Below are 18876 nucleotides of genomic sequence, written 5' to 3' on the forward strand. Positions count from 1 at the left end.
AACAGTCCCCATAATCTCCAACTAATGACACATTTCCCTTCAGCACCAATGATGGAGAGCGGGGATGGAGAAGATTATCTCCGCATAACATCTCCAGCAATGTCCAGCGATCTGCAGCAGATTTAGATTCGCTTTGGGATAATAATAGACTATGTCTGTGTGAGACCCAAGGTCCTGCTGGGCCACATCATAAATCAATCATTTTTGGTGGAACTGGAAGTCCCCTTTAACAGAGCACAGATGGACTGGCAGCTGTCCACTTTGATTGGGCCCAGGATAAATGTGGTAATTGAGATAACACAGTACTGTCCTATACATACTTTTATACTATGACAGATGTAGGTGAGAGTGTTGAACAGAGAAATGGGACATAGAGTGCATGTGATGTCACCAAGTTATTCTATTGTGCAGGTCATTTCAAAGCAGCAATGGCACTGGCGACTGTCAGTCTTTATCATAGGCCTACTGTACATCATCATAATGTGCTGGCAATATCCTGTATTTGACCCAAATAGCTTATCAGTGACCTCGTTCTGCACGGCAACAACCAGGCTACAAATCACCCTCTAATCCTTAATGGCACATCTGGAAGCCCCAGTAATATTTATATATTAGTATCCATGATGATCATCTGTGGACTGGAGAGCCATTATTGACAACAGGCAAATACATGGTGACAGATATCTCGTTGATACATGACCTATCCATGCATGTAGTAATCCATTGGCTAGACATCTCGCTTACAATGACAAGTCTATAGGCCTAACTTTAAAAATTAAACACATTATAGGCTATAATGTATTACTGGCAGGAAAATGTAACCTGTAAAATAATAGTGGGTATCCATTTGCTGGATATTTTATAATGCACTAGGGGGCCTATGCTATTGTGTGTAATCCTAAAAGGCCTCTCGGCTTTGGCTGTTGGCATGCAACAACAATACATCCTCAGGTTTATGACTGTATGTTATTCACAAATCCACAGTCATTGGAAGGGTAAATAGGTAACTTAGGCAGTAGGTACGGTGAGGTTCGCAGAAATAGGACACAGCCTTGACTACACTCCTATTTAGCTTTCACTCTTTAACGACCGTGCAGCGCACCTCATTTCAAGTTGCGAACGCACGATTCGCATCTGGAATACGACTTCGGTCCACGCCTACTGAACAATTTCCCCTCAACCAACCTGCGTGCCCGAGAAACGCCACGGTCCGGTCTAGTCTAGACTGTGTCGTACGCGGAGACACATTTTTCTCTCTCGTGTTGTAAAAAATTGAGGCTACAGTCGTATGTGAGATTTGCATTCAGCAGCGTAATAGTTAAAGCGGTACCGAATGCTTTGTTTTATGTTCTGTGTGGTGCCCTTACTCCAGCAGACCGCTACAGTAGGAAGATGGCGTCGGAGGGAGCGAGCGGGGAGCAGCCGCCTCCGGTACAAACACTGGCAACCACAGTGCTTGGAAGTGTCGAAGCGGTAAGAGTTTTTATATTATAGCCAGGTCTATATGTTTATATCTTTTTATTTTTTCCGTTTTGGAATATAGGCACGGGAATGAGGGATTAAGAAAGACGGCGCATTTCTCTACGAACCTGAGTGTTCATCTTGAAGCAACAGCAAGATGTTATTCTTGTGACAGTGTAGAGAGCAGCAAAACAAGGGTTCTCTGATTTGTGTAGACACAGACTATACATATGATCAAAGGCTTTTATGTAAATTAAAGTCCTATAGAAAGGCAAAGGAATTGGATTTATCTATCACAAATAGCGTCAATGTTGGTACGGCCGATATGGGGAAGCGTAGTTAGGCTATAAAGCACTGATTTGCGGTGGTTACACATTTAACAGTTGTTACAAAGGGGGTTTCAATGTGTACTTACATTTGAAACACAATTTAGGCTATAGGTTTGCGCTTTCACAGACCGGGATGTAGGCTAGTCGTCTGAATAGATAGAGCTGCGTTTGACATGGCTGTTCAATGCATAATGTTGCCCCTTTTTCACTACGTCAAAGCTCCAAGTTGAAACCAAATATGTTGATTGATGTTTGTCAGTGTGGCTCTGATGTGAAGATATTGTTATCTGATGTAGCCTAGTTGCGCACTTGTGTTTGAAAAATCTTGCTTTACGGTTAAAGAGAGAAGGCCCCTATATATCCAATGAGGACCCCAACCTCTACAATCTTACATTCAGCAGCTCTTGTTTGAACACAAAGCATAGCCTATTTGCAGTCAAGAATAATATTTCCTATTCTGTGTGGGCCTACTAATAATTTAGATTTGACCTGTGACCAATAGAACAATATTAGAAATGTTGAATCTCAGTGAAAGTGTTTGTTTGTCTGCATACTCCCCACTAATCGGACTGAGCAGCACTTGTTTACGCTCATCTATCTGGGACTTCTCACATTGGCCCCTCGTCTCGCAGACAGGTTGCAACACATGTGCCAGGGCACCGGCTTGCTACCCCTCTGTGCAAATTAATCAATCTTCTTCTCCGCGGGAGGGGGCCGTGCAACCTTTCCCTGGTTGTGGTATGCTTGGATGGTTCCATGTGCTCTGTTCAGTCAGACCATTGCTGTCTTTCGACCAGTCAGTCAATTCATGCAGAATAGGCACTGAGCTGGGCAGTCTCCCATTTGCCACTTGACTTTACCCTTAACTACTCCTATTCTACACGTGTTAAATGTAATTTAGCATTCCTATAGGGCACAGGAAATATAAAGAACTGTTTTGGGTTTGAGGTTCAAAGGCTATTGAAAATATGGACTGTTCTTGACTGGAAGATCCCAAGGGAGAGCTGTTGAAATGGGAGGAAGAGAAGATATGTAGGTGGTGGTAGAAGAAGGCAGGAAAATCAAGAGAAAGTAAGATAGCGATGGAAAGGGGGCAGAGTGAGAGCAGAAAGCAAGCAAGAGAGATGGAAGGAAGGAGGGCAGCGAGAGAGAGCAATGAGAGAAGGAGGGGGGGTATGTACACTGGAGACTCAGCTGGGATAGCTCAGAGTACTGTGTTAGCCAAGCCAGCCAGTCCAGCCCTACTGAGCGTGTTCAGTGCACACTTCACTCCTTCCTTGCTTAAACGGCCTGTTCTGCTGAACAGGTACCTCGACGACAGCACCGCAGCATAGTAACCAACCGTCCTCTCCGACTCGCCCATATATCTCTGCCTGTCTCTCTCACCAGGCGTCTTGCCAAACATGCCAGGCCAAGGCAGGCCAGCTAGCCTCTCTTTAGGGGGCTTCCGCTTCTATACCCCCATGCATGCAACAGTTAAATAAAGCTCTTTGCATACCCCTGCAAGACCCTCCTTTGTTTGCCCTCGGTGGAGGAGTTTCTCTTGTGAAGGGTCCTTGAGGACCGGCCCACTTGGTTTAGAGAGGGGTCAGAGGTTGAAGAATGGTGGTGGTGTGGGGCCACACTGGTCAGTGGTCACCTCACCCTATAGCACTAGTTAGTACGGATACATTTTTTACAACTTGTTCTGTTGTAGAGGGGTTTCTAATTTATTTGAATGTGGCCACTAATCCAACCTATTAGGCTATAGGATAGAGCCATAGCAGTTGGCTCTCCCTTCCCCAAATTAGCATTAGCTTCCCTCACCTGCTCACTGTGCAGAAATGCAGGAGGGTGAAATGCCACCCGAGCACATTGACGAAGACTGGGGGCCCACATGACAGGCTTTGGTTTGGATAGTGTCATGCAAGCCTTCCAAGACTCCCAAATCCAATTCTCCAAATGGCTCACTGGCAGCACAGTGAGGGAGAATGCTGTGTGGGGTTGGTTGGAAATCGATTTGAAAGCTTGAAAAAAGTGACTCAATCGCAGGATTCTTTACTTTTAACCCCCTCCTGTCTTGATTAGTGCTGTTCTGAATGAAATAGAATGCCACACTTTCTAAGGGCTTCAATCATACTGTAACTTGGTTTGCTTGCACTACTACAATTATTTTACAAATATGCATTAGCCTCAAATCTGTATCATTGTTGGCGTTTGATTTACGCAAAAGTTGACATACCGGTATCTCAAGACAAGAGTGTGTTGACATCAAGACATAGTATTTGAACGCACAGTATTTAGGGACACTTTGAACTACAACAGCGTGCTAAAAGATCAGACCAGCTGGTTCCATATTCTGTCTGTGATTTAAGAGAGGGCTTTGAAGGAGGCTGCTGGATCAATGATGAAAATGGAGAAACCTTGGCAGGGATTCAAACGTATGATAGTAAATCACGCATCTATGGCAGGGGGATCGAATTTCGTGAACAGGTACAAATGAATGTGCCTATGCACAGATAGAATAGAACACTTGTGACTATAGAGGCAAGGAGGTCGTCTCTCCCTCTCCAGATTATCTTTGGTTTATTATGTTTTATTGAACAAATAGCTGTGCAAAAAAATTAAATAGAACAGTTGAGTTTGATATGTTTCTAGTGCTACAAGAGATGGTTTCTCTACAGATGTTCTTGCCAAGTAACTTTCTCACATCCAATCTTATCTCAGTGCATCTCTGCATGTGAGGTTGTTTCATTTGCTTCATTCTGCACCTATATGAATTTAATTCAGTTAAATCTTCAAAAGCTGAGGATGACTAGACAAGTTCTTCTTATTCAATCAGGACAACGAGTCCTCAGTCTGTCATGTCAGTCATGGAATGTAGACGAACCAGCCACCGTTCCAACGTCCTCGCTCCTCACCAAACTAGCTACCGTTCGGATAAACCCAGGAACAACGTACAGTCTGACATTTCTTGTTTTAACGACAGGCATAGATACTTTATTTCCCTTTTTTAAGGGCAGCCAGTCAGAGAGGATGGAAAAGCTTTTAATTGATTGAAGACGCAGCAGCAGAAAGTGGTTAGGTCACTCACAATCACCGTCATCCTCATTCTACCCGTCCGTTCGCCCTGGGAGTCCAACTTGCCAAATCAGCGTTTAATGATGTGGCTAAATGTAACTGGACCTTAATAGCCTCAAGGTACGGCCAGACATTTAGTTTCATTAGAACAAACCTTAATGAAACCTATCTGAGGAATGAGTTATGTTGTTTGTCATCATGCAAATTGCAAATCCAACTGTTGTGTTGTGGTTGATGCAGTTTGCAGTAAGTTGGTGCTCTGAAGTTCAATGTCCTTCTTTACCCCAAAATGTGGGATTTCCGTAGGATTAATAGAAATGAGTGTTTTGTAGAATATGGCGTCTAATGTTTTCAGGAGAAAAATCTGTTCTAGTTATATTAAAAATAGTTTGTATCTGTTAGTGTGTGTGTGTTGCAAATATAACTTATCTTTCTGTGTGTGTGTGTGTGTTGCAGAAATGTGAGTTTAACATGGATAATCTGAGCAAGCCGGAGCTCCTGACCCTGCTCAGCATCATGGAGGGCGAGCTGGAGGCCCGGGACCTGGTCATAGAAGCCCTGAGGGTGAGTCTGGACCACACGCATGCATGCACACACTCACATACACACACACACACACACACCTACGTTTTCAGTACCCTCATGAGAAAATGCAATTGGGAATTGAACCATTGTTATAGATTTCTACAGCTTGCATCATCTGTAGGGACTTACTGAATAGATATGTGGACAGTGAGACGTCAGTGTTGACTTGTTAGCGATATGGATGAAGGATGATATTTGTGTAGGCCTATTATTGTTGTAAAGACCACTTTGACCGATATCTGATACTATGGTGGCATTCCTTGGCTTGCACGAGGCCAGACAGGGCCCACAGCTGAGCGAGCTGTTTAAACCCACTGTACTGTAGTAAACCAGTAATGAGTGTTGAGCTAAGCAGCTCAGAGCCTCCTGCAGGTGTGCCACTCACTACTTTCTCTGTGTGGATGGTATAAGATCAGGACGACATGACAAAGTAGCCTATGTTATGTGGATGGATGGATGGATGGATGGATTTTTACAGTAGGGATGAAGTGGATGAGGTTACTGTATTTGGATGGTAAAGGTTCTACAGTACCAATGCGATGGCTGATGTGGTTAAAGTGGAGGCAGACAAGGTGACATGGTCTCGTTACTTTCAGTTGTGTGTCCTTGCATTGATGTTACTATCTGTCCTCCTCGGGGTCTAAGTGGCAAGTTATTTCTGTGAGAAGAACCTTTCAGGACTCCCTCTCCTCTCCTCTCTCTGTCTCTCTCTGCTGTATTTAGGTCAGAACCACTATTTTGCTCACTGCTCCACTTCAAGCTGTACCGTCCTCTTAAACTTTTTAATAGGTTTCTTAATGTTGAGTAGTTCTGGGACCAGGGCTGTAGATGGGATTGAGGCCAATCTCTATGTTTTCTTAGCCTCTGGAAAGTGAAATTGAAATCATCACATTGTTCTCTACTGGCGAAAAATGCGGTTTGTACTGTAGATAATGCAGTTTTTCTTTGATGTTGTGCGTTTTTGTCGTTATCGACCTGACTGGCATTGAACAGTATCTTAAGGTATTTTTTCTTCTTCCTTGCATCTAGGCACTGGCTGGGCTTGGGTTGGATCTATACAGTGTATTCGGAAAGTATTCAGACCCCTTGACTTTTTACACATTTTGTTACGTTACAGCCTTATTCTAAAATGGATCAATCTACACACAATACCCCATAATGACAAAGTGAAAACAGGTTTAAAAAAATAATATTGTGCACATTTATAATAATAAAAATGTTAAAGTACCTTATTTACATAAGTATACAGACCCTTTGCTATGAGACTCGAAATTGAGCTCAGGTGCATCCTGTTTCCATTGATCATCCTTGAGATGTTTCTACAACTTGATTGGAGTCCACCTGTGGTAAATTCAATTGATTGGACATAATTTGGAAAGGCACACACCTGTCTATATAAGGTCCCACAGTTGACCGTGCATGTCAGAGCAGAAACCAAGCCATGAGGTTGAAGGAATTGTCGGTAGAGCGCCGAGACAGGATTGTGTCGAGGCACAGATCTGGGGAAGGGTACTAAAACATTTCTGCAGCATTGACAGTTCCCAAGAACACAGTGGCCTCCATCATTTTTAAATGGAAGAAGTTTGGAACCACCAAGACTGAGCAATCGGGGGAGAAGGGCCTTGGTCAGGGAGGTGACCAAGAACCCAATGGTCATTCTGACAGAGCTCCAGAGTTCCTCTGTGGATATGGGAGAACCTTCCAGAAGGACAACCATCTCTGCAGCACTCCACCAATCAGGCCTTTATGGTAGTGGACAGACCGGAAGCCACTCCTCAGTAAAAGGCACATGACAGCCTGCTTGGAGTTTGCCAAAAGGCACCTGAAGGACTCTCAGACCATGAGAAACAAGATTCTCTGGTCTGATGAAACCAAGGTTGAACTCTTTGGCCTGAATGCCAACCGTCATGTCTGGAGGAAACCTGGCACTATCCCTACAGTGAAGCATGGTGGTGGCAGCATCATGCTGTGGGGGTGTTTTCCAGCGGCAGGGACTGGGAGACTAGTCAGGATCGAGGGAAAGATGAATGGCGCAAAGTACAGAGAGATCCTTGATGAATACCTGCTCAGGACCTCAGACTGGGGTGAAGGTTCACCTTCCAACAGGACAACGACCCTAAGCACCTAGCCAAGACAACGCAGGAGTGGCTTCGGGACAAGTCTCTGAATGTCCTTGAGTGGCCCAGCCAGAGCCCGGACTTGAACATCTCTGGAGAGACCTGAAAATAGCTGTGCAGCAACGCTCCCATCCAACCTGACGGAGCTTGAGAGGATCTGCAGAGAAGAATAGGAGAAACTCCCCACAGGTGTGCCAAGCTTGTAGCGTCATACCCAAGTAGACTCGAGGCTGTAATCGCTGCCAAAGGTGCTTCAACAAAGGACTGAGTAAAGGGTCTGAATACTTATGTAAATGTGCTATTTCAGTTATTTTTTTATACATTTGCAAACATTTCTAAAAACCTGTTTTTGCTTTGCCATTGAGGTATTTAATCCATTTTAGAATAAGGCTGTAACGTAACAAAATGTGGAAAAAGTCAAGGGGGTCTGAATACTTCCAATGCATCTCTCGTTCCCTCTTTCTCTTGCTCTGTTTCGCTCTGTTTCTCTCTCTTTCTCTGACTCTCTCTTTTTCTCTCTCTCTGGCATTCATGCTGGCTTTTAGTGTTCTTCCCTGCTCCCTCCCTGTGAATATCATATCTCTGCAAAAAAAGAAGAAAGCCCTCTATACTGCAGTGATGACTGTCCCAAACACAAAGACCCTACTTGTTCTCCCAGAGATAAGTCTGCTCAAAGAGGGAGGAGAGCGATCGATGGATGGATAGAGGGAGCGAGAGAGGGGGTGGGCATATACCCTGAGAGAAAGAAAGAGTATTTCCCTTTTGTTTGTCTATTTCACTTGCTTTGGCGATTAAGCATATGTTTCCCATGCCAATAAAGCCCATTGAATTGAGAGGAAAATAAATAGGAAGAGAAATAAAGAGGACGGAGAGATAAGAGGCCCACATCTTGACTGACGAGAAGGTAAGAGGTAGAGAGAGAGAGAGGCTGACATTCTCTGAAAGTGGGATGGATGGTGTGCCAGGGAGGATTTGGCTAACAAAATCCCTCAAATCACCAGAACGAACGGAGCTGTAAAAAAAGTGTCATCTGGAGACCTGCTGGCTGCGGGCTAGAGCCATTTATATTACATCAGACAAGACAACTGTCGTCTTCTTTCAAACCAACCACTAGTGCTGTGCGATTAACCGAGATTTTGTTTTTTAAACAACTAATTGACCGACGTCGGTTTAATTATTTGAATTCCATTTTATTTTTTCTTCTTCTGTGAGCTCAATGTGCACATCACACAGTTTCTCTAGAGATAAATCAGATCCAGCCTGAACTGTGCGATGTAGTAGGGAGTTGTAGTTTCCAACAGGCCAATATTCTACATAGTTTAGCGCATAAACGTGGTAATTAACTACAATGACCATAATCCATTGCGCATCTACTTGTCTGGTCTGTGTTTCTTTTTACGAAGAATGCAGGTGATTATAGAGTGCAGCTGTAGCTTCGAGGTATCTCTACCTGAAAGTACATTATCTAAGTGATTGATAGTTGGTATTCAGCAGTCATAAAAGTATGCCTTATTTACTTTGAAGAACTACGAAAATAGTGATTTTTGTCAGACAGCATAGGCAGCAGCTCTATAAAGATGAGATGACTTGGAATGAAATAATGGAGTCATCAAATAAAACAAATGTAATACACAACAACTGAAATATTCTATTAAAGTAAAGTAATGTGAATAAATGATAAGAAGTAATGAGCAGACACTACCATCATGGGACTTTTATTAATTGTTTTATTCTGTGGTGTTACAGCATTCAACCCACATAATGCATAGTAATAAAATAAAAAAACTAAATTGAAAACCGTGATTATTTTTTAAGAATCAAACCGAAACCGAACCGACACCGAACCGACCTAAGCACTAATCGCTCAGCACTGCCAACCACGCTACAGTACAAAACACTAGACACCCCGAACCACCCACTGTCCCTAATATCGCCACACATTTCATACAGACCTCTGAAATGTTGATAGACGAGTGTGTGCTGGGCCGTTTTGGCGTTTTTGTTTGGGTGTTAAGAGGCTTTTGTGGCGGCGACTAATTAGCATGTGGCTAAAGCTGGCTGAGCCAGCGAATCGGTTTCATCTCAGAGAATAGAAGGGGCCGTAAACAGATTAGCCAAACAAGACCAGTCAAATGATTAGTACAGCAGAGCACTCTCATTCTTATGGTGGCCGAGTCTGTCTGTCAATGATCAACTGTCAGCAACCAGGGTTTTGTCCAAAAATAGAAAATGTTAGTAACAGTTGGTCTGGGCAACCACTTAACCTAAGACTGGATAATCAAACACAATCAGTTTGTTAAAGGTGCAATATGTAGAAATCGCTCCACCATTTCCTGGTTGCAAAAATTCTAATAGTTTTTCTAATTTCAGTTTGTGACTAAAAAAGAGCTCATTGTGTAGATCAAATCAAATTTTATTTATAAAGCCCTTTTTACATCAGCAGATGTTACAAAGTGCTATACAGAAACCCAGCCTAAAACCCCAAACAGCAAGCAATGCAGATGTAGAAGCACGGTGGTTAGGAAAAACTCCCTAGAAAGGCAGAAACTTAGAGAGGAACCAGGCTCTGAGGGGTGGCCAGTCCCCTTCTGGCTGTGACAGGTGGAGATTATAACAGTACATGGCCATTAAGGCCAGATTTTTCTCCAAGATGTTCAACGTTCATAGATGACCAGCAGGGTCAAATAATAATCACAGTGGTTGTAGAGGTTGCAACAGGTCAGGACATCAGGTGTAAATGTCACTTGGCTTTTCATAGACGGGCATTTAGAGGTTGAAAAAGCAGGTGCGGTAGAGAGAGAGAGTTGAAAACAGCAGGTCTGGGACAAGGTAGCATGTCCGGTGAACAGGTCAGGGTTCCATAGCCGCAGGCAGAAGAGTGGAAACTGGAGCAGCAGCATGACCAGGTGGACTGGGGACAGCAAGGAGTCATCAGGCCAGGTAGTCCTGAGGCATGGTCCTAGGGCTCAGGTCCTCCGGGATCATTGTACCATCTAAACCGCTGTGAAATATATTTTCCATAACCAAAAATAATGTATTTTTAGTTTGAAGCTGGTGTATGAAACCGAAAGTAAAAGACGCAAAACAAAACTTAAGCACTGGAAGCATAGAAATGGTTCACATAGAACAGATCTACCGCTTCTTAGACTTGCTTTCAATGAGAATGACAGATCTATAACTCACATTTCTATGTGAATTTGGTCAGGTGTCCTAAAAAGTTACATATTGCAGCTTTAAAGGAGAACAGTGAAAGCTCTTTTGGAGGGAAAAAATCTCCCATGTGGATGGGGGGCACTTTAGCCAGTGACTGAATGCATGTTTGTTCATAATTTATGTAAAGATTGAAGCTATATGGTGGATCCTTTGATTTGACCTATGCAATTGTTAGATCAGTGATTATTTCATGGACGTGAGGAAGGAAGGAAGCATTTTATAGGCTAAGTATTCCAAAAGGGCACAGGTCCAGCAGACCAGGCATATATTAAGTCTGCCCACTACTGACTTTGTTCGTTCATGGACATCACGTATGCTCCCAACAACAGAGTTGCATGTGATCTCTTGTATGACTAAGATGCTATGATACCCTTATCCTTGTGGCATTATGTAGTCAACTTGTATGCATGGCATAGCAGGATGCCCCAAGCAACCATGTCACCTTATCTCTAACGATCTATGCTATTTAAAGATGCTCCTGAACTTTGGCGACTACAAATTATTTTTTAATCCTCCCGCTTTGGGCTGGATGTGTCAATGTGTAGTTCACATATGCATAACCTATGAGCAGCGTTACCATCTTACCTAAAATAGCCACGAAATCCGTAGTTTGAAAGCAACTGTTTTCCTGGAAGCTGTGCCGCGCCATTTTCCCTACATTTCCCCACCGTTGGCCAGCCCTCTAGCAATTCGAGTTCCAGCCAATTGCTTCAGCCCCTCGCCATTTGAGTGACAGCTTGCACACACAGCAGAGCGAGGAAAATAGCAAGGACGTGGTGCACATACGTGACATATGTGACATAGTATGCAACTTTCGGGGAGAGCTACTGGCTAAAAAGTAACACTGAGTGTACAAAACATTAGGAACACCTTTCCATGACAGACTGACCAGGTGAAAGTTATCATCCCTTATTGATGTCACCTGTTAAATCCACTTCAATCAGTGTAGATGAAGGGGAGGAGACTGGTTAAATAATATTTTTTTAAAGCCTTGAGACATGGATTGTGGTGGTGATGATGGTGGTCGGCTATTCAAAGCAGGATTCTAACATGACCCAAAAAGATCCATGAGGGCTCTGTTGCTATGCAGGAGGGGGTCGGATTGCTATGCAGACATCAGAGCCAGGGTGGTTGGATGCTAATCTGCTAGTGTGGTGGAGAGAAGAGGGTTAAACTAAGACTTAAGACCAGCCAGGGTAGACCAGCCTCCGTAACGGAAGCCCTGTCAGACTGAGAAATGGAGTCACAGTTGTGAGAGCGTGTCCGAGAGAGGCAGGCCAGGCGGTCTCTCATCTTTCTGACTGTGTGGTTGACCAAGTGTCTCTTTAAAAGGGTCAGTGCACACTGGAGTCGTCTCTCTCTCCATCCAAGTGGCAGCCAGGCAGTCTCTCGCTCTCTCTCTGTTTATTTTTATGTTTTATAGTGACATACACCGGATAGGTGCAGTAAAATGTTGTTTTACAGGGTCAGCCATAGTAGTATCTTTTGGTTACTGTCCCAACGCTCTAACCGTAAGGCTACCTGCCGCCTTATAATACAGAGGGATTGGAGAAGAGAGGTTTAGGAAGTAGGTCTTAGTAAGCTACTCTCTCTATCTCTCTCACCTATTTTCTCTATATAGTGCTTTTCCATCTCTTTTTCTCTCACTCCTCTTTCTCTCCCTCCTCGCTCTTCATAACTCTCTCTTTCATCTTCTCTTCCTCTTTCTATCCATCTCCCTCTCTCTTCCTCTCATCTTTCTCTATGTGGTGATTGGCGGGCTACAGGTTGAACTGTCTCCCGGATGATTGGATGACGCAGCGGAGGCCTGTTTGATGTGCGTCAGGCATCACTCTAACGTGGGGCGAATGTGTTCACACAGGGTTGTTCCACGTGAACTGGCGTCGCCTTGATTGCCAAATGAAACGGGAGAAGGACACCGAAATAGTCCCCCTCTCTTTCTCAACCTGGCTTGTGTGTGTGTGCGTGTGTGCATGCTTATTTTGGCTGTCTGTGTGTGTGTGTCAAGGTTTCCGTTGGTCGGTAATTGGTGGCTTTTTCAAAATTCAAAATTTCTGTAAATAAAATAGTTGCCGGTCAAATTGACCGGGAGAAAAAAGTATCCCATTGCAAAAGAATGCTTTTTATTAATTCATGGAAATACCAGTCGATGGAAATACATTTCACCGTCATGCTTATTGGTCTATAGGTTAATTTGCATAATCTGGTGGAATTATATTGGCACGTGTGTATTTTCATTAGTCCTCATGTATTTTATTTATCACATACGCACAGCATACAGGGCCTATTTTGGGCGGAATATCACCTCTGCGCTAGATCCTCATCTAAATGCAGTCGCGTGTTAAAAACAGTTTTGCTGGCCACGATTAAAAATAGTTAGTATTTTTATTACTCAACCTCTAATTGAAGCGTGCCTCCCATTCCCCATTCAAGTACGTAGGCAACGGTAGTCAGACTATCAGCACATAACCCAGCACTTTGCAATGTGAGCTGGAGGCAGTAGGCTACGTGTTTTGAAAACATATACACAATAGTTTGAAACCTGAATGTTTTACTTCATATAATGAGGCATGTCTTACCTTGCTTCAAAGTATAGGCAAAATCCAGCCATAGAAACGTGGAGGAAATTATTTTATGAAGACTACTCTCCTGTTCTATTGGTTTTCATTCTCTGATGTATAGGCTTGTTTGGTATCCAGATTGTCATACCTTCATACCGACCTTGTGCAATACTGAGATATTTGGTAATACCGGCACTGAACACAAGGGGCGGTATTTTCAAACCCCACTGATAGGTTAGCAATGCTAACAAGTACATGTAATCCCATAGAGAACGCATTGCAAACATTTTGTACAGTTTCTAAACTAAAGTATAAAAGTAACTCAAAAATGCTACTCACAGTTTGCTGTATGCACAAAACAAATATTAGCCGGCAAGTCTCTTGAGGGAATTCTCTGCTGTTACCAAGCGAATGCTTGATTTTGGAAGAAGCTAAGCACTTGGCTAGATAGCTAACTACGCTTAACAAAAATATAAACGCAACATGTAAAATGTTGGTCCCATGTTTTATGAGCTGAAATAAAAGATCCCTGAAATGTTCCATACGCACAAAAAGTTTTCTCTCAAATTTTGTGCACAGAGATGTTTACATCCCTGTTAGTGAGCATTTCTCCTTTGCCAAGATAATCCATCCACCTGACAGGTGTGGCATATCAAAAAGCTGATGAAACAGCACAATCATTACACAGGTGCACCTTGTGCTGGGGACAGTAAAAGGCCACTCTAAAATGTGCAGTTTTGTCACACAACACAATGCTACAGATGTCTCGTGTTTTGAGGGAGTGTGCAATTGGCATGCTGAATGCAGGAATGTCCACCAGAGCTGTTTCCAGATAATTTACTGTTAATTTCTCTGCCATAAGCTGCCTCCAACGTCGTTTTAGAGAATTGGCAGTACGTCCAACTGGCCTCACAACCACAGACCACGTGTATGGCGTTGTGTGGGCGAGCGGTTTACTGATGTCAACGTTGTGAACAGAGTGCCCCATGGTGGCGGTGGGGTTATGGTATGGGCAGGCATAAGCTACGGACAACAAACACAATTGCATTTTAGCGATGGCAATTTGAATGCACAAAGATACCGTGACGAGATCCTGAGGCCCATTGTCGTGCCATAAATCCGCCACCATCACCTCATGTTTCAGCATGATAATGCACGGCCCCAAGTCGCAAGGATCTGTGCACAATTCCTGGAAGCTGAAAATGTCCCAGCTCTACCATGGCCTGCATACTCACCAGAGATGTCACCCATTGAGCATGTTTGGGATGCTCTGGATCGACGTGACCAACAGATGCATATCTGTATTCCCAGTCATGTGAAATCCATAGATAAGGCCTAATACATTTATTTCAGTTGACTTGATTGCCTATTATGGGCGGCGCACAATTGGTCCAGCGTCGTCCAAGGTAGGGGAGGGTTTGCCCGGCAGGGATGTGGGTTTGTTTCCCATGGGGGCCCAGTATGAAAAACCCCCCAAAAACTAAACAAACAAAAAAAAACATGTATGCATTCACTAACTGTAAGTCGCTCTGGATAAGAGCGTCTGCTAAATGACTAAAATGTATATGAACAGTAACTCAGTAAAATCTTTGGAATTGTTGCATTTATGTTTTTGTTCAGTATAGCTACTAAATTAGAAAACCAAATGCACAACTGCAGAGCATTTAACACATTTTAGACAGTGAACTTAATAGTTAGAAGATATCTAGCTGGCAAACATTTAGTTGGGAATTCCATACTGTAATTAGATCACCTGGCGCATGTTGCACAATAGTGAGTGACTCACAAGGCTCCGGTCTCTCATCATTGTGTGCTTGTAAACAAACACCACGTGACTGGGGACTACCGTAAGCTTCATAATAATGTGACCGTTGAAATGAAGAACACAATGTTCTTTATCTCCTAACATATTGCACAAGTTGACTGCAGGTATTTACTTAAAGTAGCTACAAATATTCAAATGTATAAAAAAGTGAAATAAATATATTCACAGTATTGGAAAACCACCCTTGTATACAGTATACCGCCCAAGCCTATTTTCATATAAACTTTTGTTCATTGTCCAGAAGCCAAAGGCGCAACCCATCCTAGTTGTTGCATCTTTAGATCCCCCCTCTTTCTAAGTTTTTAACAGAGATTTTCATCTCTGTCATATATGGAACCGCTCGCATCCGGTGCACTGTTTAGAATGGTGTTTTCCAGCGAATTGCATTTTTGGCAAATGTTTGAAAATGTACGTTTTATTGGCAGCTTCGTCACAGAAGTAGCATGTTCTGTTAAGATGAATTACCATGATCTAAATGTGATTTCTGTCATTCTGAGCACCGTCTATGGACGGCCTAATGGGTTACGCACCAAATGCATATGGGTCCGGTAAATTTCTCAACTGGCCGGTAATTTAAAATCTTCCTGGTCACATTGTCCAGCGCCACATTTTCCTAATGAAAACCCTGGTGTGTTTCTGTGTATGCTCTTCTTTTGGCTGTGTGTGTGTTGCCTCTGTAGGAGTGCATCAGGTAGCCTAAGAGTGTGTGCCTGTTGGAGTATGTGCATCGCACACAAACTGTCATGCATATGCACAGGGCTACTGTCTGTAATGCCGAAGCATGCGTGCACAGTAGGGGTGTGAAAGTTTAAACGTTAAAACATTTAAATGAGACTGTGATCCTTAACGTTAAAGGGATACTTTGGGATTTTTTGGCAATAAGGCCCCTTTATCTACTTCCCCAGAGTTAGATGTACTCATGGATACTTTGTCCAGTATGACGGAAGTTACAGGTAGTTTTGCGAGCCAATGCTAACTAGCGTTAGTGCAATGAATGGAATTCTATGGGTATTTGCTAGCATGCCTTAGGCTACTTTTGTGAAATTGCGAGGCATGCAAGACAAGACATTGCGAGATTCAGATTATCAAGACATATGCGCAACACGTTTCTTTCTGCCTGCCCCTTCCCCTCTCTCCCTCGCTCGCCTGTGGGCGTATTCATTACGCTGATTCTGTTGCAAAACATTTAGGAACGGAAGCAAACGGAACGAAACGAAACGGGGAGGGACCACCCTGAATTTATCCAATAGACACTCTAAGTTTAGTTGCAAACTGTTTGGAGTAATGATTACGCCCCCGCTCTTTCTCTTCGCTAATGATGCGAGTGTGTTCAGTCTTCAGTCTGTTGCGTGAAGGATATCCTAGCCTGTTCATTGATGATATGCCCTGCTTTACTGAAGTTTCGAGACATTGCAAGCCAAGAAATTGCGAGGTGGCTGAGTTGCCTATACTGTGCCCCCCCCCCCTCCGTTTCTCGTTAACTAGCTCGCTATGAAAAATGCAAGCGTTTGTGTTCTCTGAAGTACGGCAGCTAATCAGTCTCCTCCGTGGCCAGACTCACACAAAAACGTGCTGTAGCACAATAGTAAATCGTTTTTTTCTGCAAACATCCTCAGTTGTGCTTTTGAAGAAAATGGACTAGCTACTTCAGCCGAAGTACGTTGCCAGTGTTGTTCCGTTCACGTGAGCAACAGGTCTTGCGCTCAGGAGAAGCTGTGTCATCTCTCGCTTGTCAGCAGAGCACGTGGCTACACGTACAGAAATACGGATAAGGAAAACAAGCAGCATTTCACTAGCTAGGACAGGGATACGGATAGCCTAAATGTCACTAGCTAGGACAAGGATACGGATAGCCTAGACGTCACTAGCTAGGACAGGGATACGGATAGCCTAGATGTCACTAGCTAGGACAAGGATACGGATAGCCTAGATGTCACTAGCTAGGACAAGGATACGGATAGCCTAGACGTCACTAGCTAGGACAAGGATACGGATAGCCTAGACGTCACTAGCCAGGACAAGGATACGGATAGCCTAGACGTCACTAGCTAGGACAAGGATACGGATAGCCTAGATGTCACTAGCTAGGACAAGGATACGGATAGCCTAGATGTCACTAGCTAGGACAAGGATACGGATAGCCTAGATGTCACTAGCTAGGACAAGGATACGGATAGCCTAGATGTCACTAGCTAGGACAAGGATACGGATAGCTAGATGTCACTAGCTAGGACAGGGATACGGATAGCCTAGACGTCACTAGCTAGGACAGGGATACGGATAGCCTAGACGTCACTAGCTAGGACAAGGATACGGATAGCCTAGACGTCACTAGCTAGGACAAGGATACGGATAGCCTAGATGTCACTAGCTAGGACAGGGATACGGATAGCCTAGATGTCACTAGCTAGGACAGGGATACGGATAGCCTAGACGTCACTAGCTAGGACAAGGATACGGATAGCCTAGACGTCACTAGCTAGGACAAGGATACGGATAGCCTAGACGTCACTAGCTAGGACAAGGATACGGATAGCCTAGACGTCACTAGCTAGGACAAGGATACGGATAGCCTAGACGTCACTAGCTAGGACAAGGATACGGATAGCCTAGACGTCACTAGCTAGGACAAGGATACGGATAGCCTAGACGTCACTAGCTAGGACAAGGATACGGATAGCCTAGACGTCACTAGCTAGGACAAGGATACGGATAGCCTAGACGTCACTAGCTAGGACAAGGATACGGATAGCCTAGACGTCACTAGCTAGGACAAGGATACGGATAGCCTAGACGTCACTAGCTAGGACAAGGATACGGATAGCCTAGACGTCACTAGCTAGGACAAGGATACGGATAGCCTAGACGTCACTAGCTAGGACAAGGATACGGATAGCCTAGACGTCACTAGCTAGGACAAGGATACGGATAGCCTAGACGTCACTAGCTAGGACAAGGATACGGATAGCCTAGACGTCACTAGCTAGGACAAGGATACGGATAGCCTAGACGTCACTAGCTAGGACAAGGATACGGATAGCCTAGACGTCACTAGCTAGGACAAGGATACGGATAGCCTAGACGTCACTAGCTAGGACAAGGATACGGATAGCCTAGACGTCACTAGCTAGGACAAGGATACGGATAGCCTAGACGTCACTAGCTAGGACAAGGATACGGATAGCCTAGACGTCACTAGCTAGGACAAGGATACGGATAGCCTAGACGTACTAGCTAGGACAAGGATACGGATAGCCTAGACGTCACTAGCTAGGACAAGGATACGGATAGCCTAGACGTCACTAGCTAGGACAAGGATACGGATAGCCTAGACGTCACTAGCTAGGACAAGGATACGGATAGCCTAGACGTCACTAGCTAGGACAAGGATACGGATAGCCTAGACGTCACTAGCTAGGACAAGGATACGGATAGCCTAGACGTCACTAGCTAGGACAAGGATACGGATAGCCTAGACGTCACTAGCTAGGACAAGGATACGGATAGCCTAGACGTCACTAGCTAGGACAAGGATACGGATAGCCTAGACGTCACTAGCTAGGACAGGGATACGGATAGCCTAGACGTCACTAGCTAGGACAGGGATACGGATAGCCTAGACGTCACTAGCTAGGACAGGGATACGGATAGCCTAGACGTCACTAGCTAGGACAAGGATACGGATAGCCTAGACGTCACTAGCTAGGACAAGGATACGGATAGCC

The 18876-nt window shown here is 44.1% G+C and overlaps 1 protein-coding gene across 1 annotated transcript in view; it reads left to right on the forward strand.

The window, feature by feature from the left end:
- The first annotated feature begins 975 nt into the window (after positions 1 to 975).
- LOC121531463 (cortactin-binding protein 2-like) overlaps positions 976 to 18876 on the forward strand; it is an 88573-nt gene continuing 70672 nt past the window's right edge. Inside the window, exons 1-2 of the mRNA XM_045227087.1 lie at positions 976 to 1473; positions 5307 to 5414. Coding sequence (XP_045083022.1) covers positions 1393 to 1473; positions 5307 to 5414 — 189 coding nt within the window. The 5' untranslated portion in view covers positions 976 to 1392. The remainder of the gene's footprint in view (positions 1474 to 5306; positions 5415 to 18876) is intronic.

This window comes from Coregonus clupeaformis, chromosome 19, assembly GCF_020615455.1.
Source record: "Coregonus clupeaformis isolate EN_2021a chromosome 19, ASM2061545v1, whole genome shotgun sequence".
In the NCBI taxonomy this organism is placed as follows: domain Eukaryota; kingdom Metazoa; phylum Chordata; class Actinopteri; order Salmoniformes; family Salmonidae; genus Coregonus; species Coregonus clupeaformis.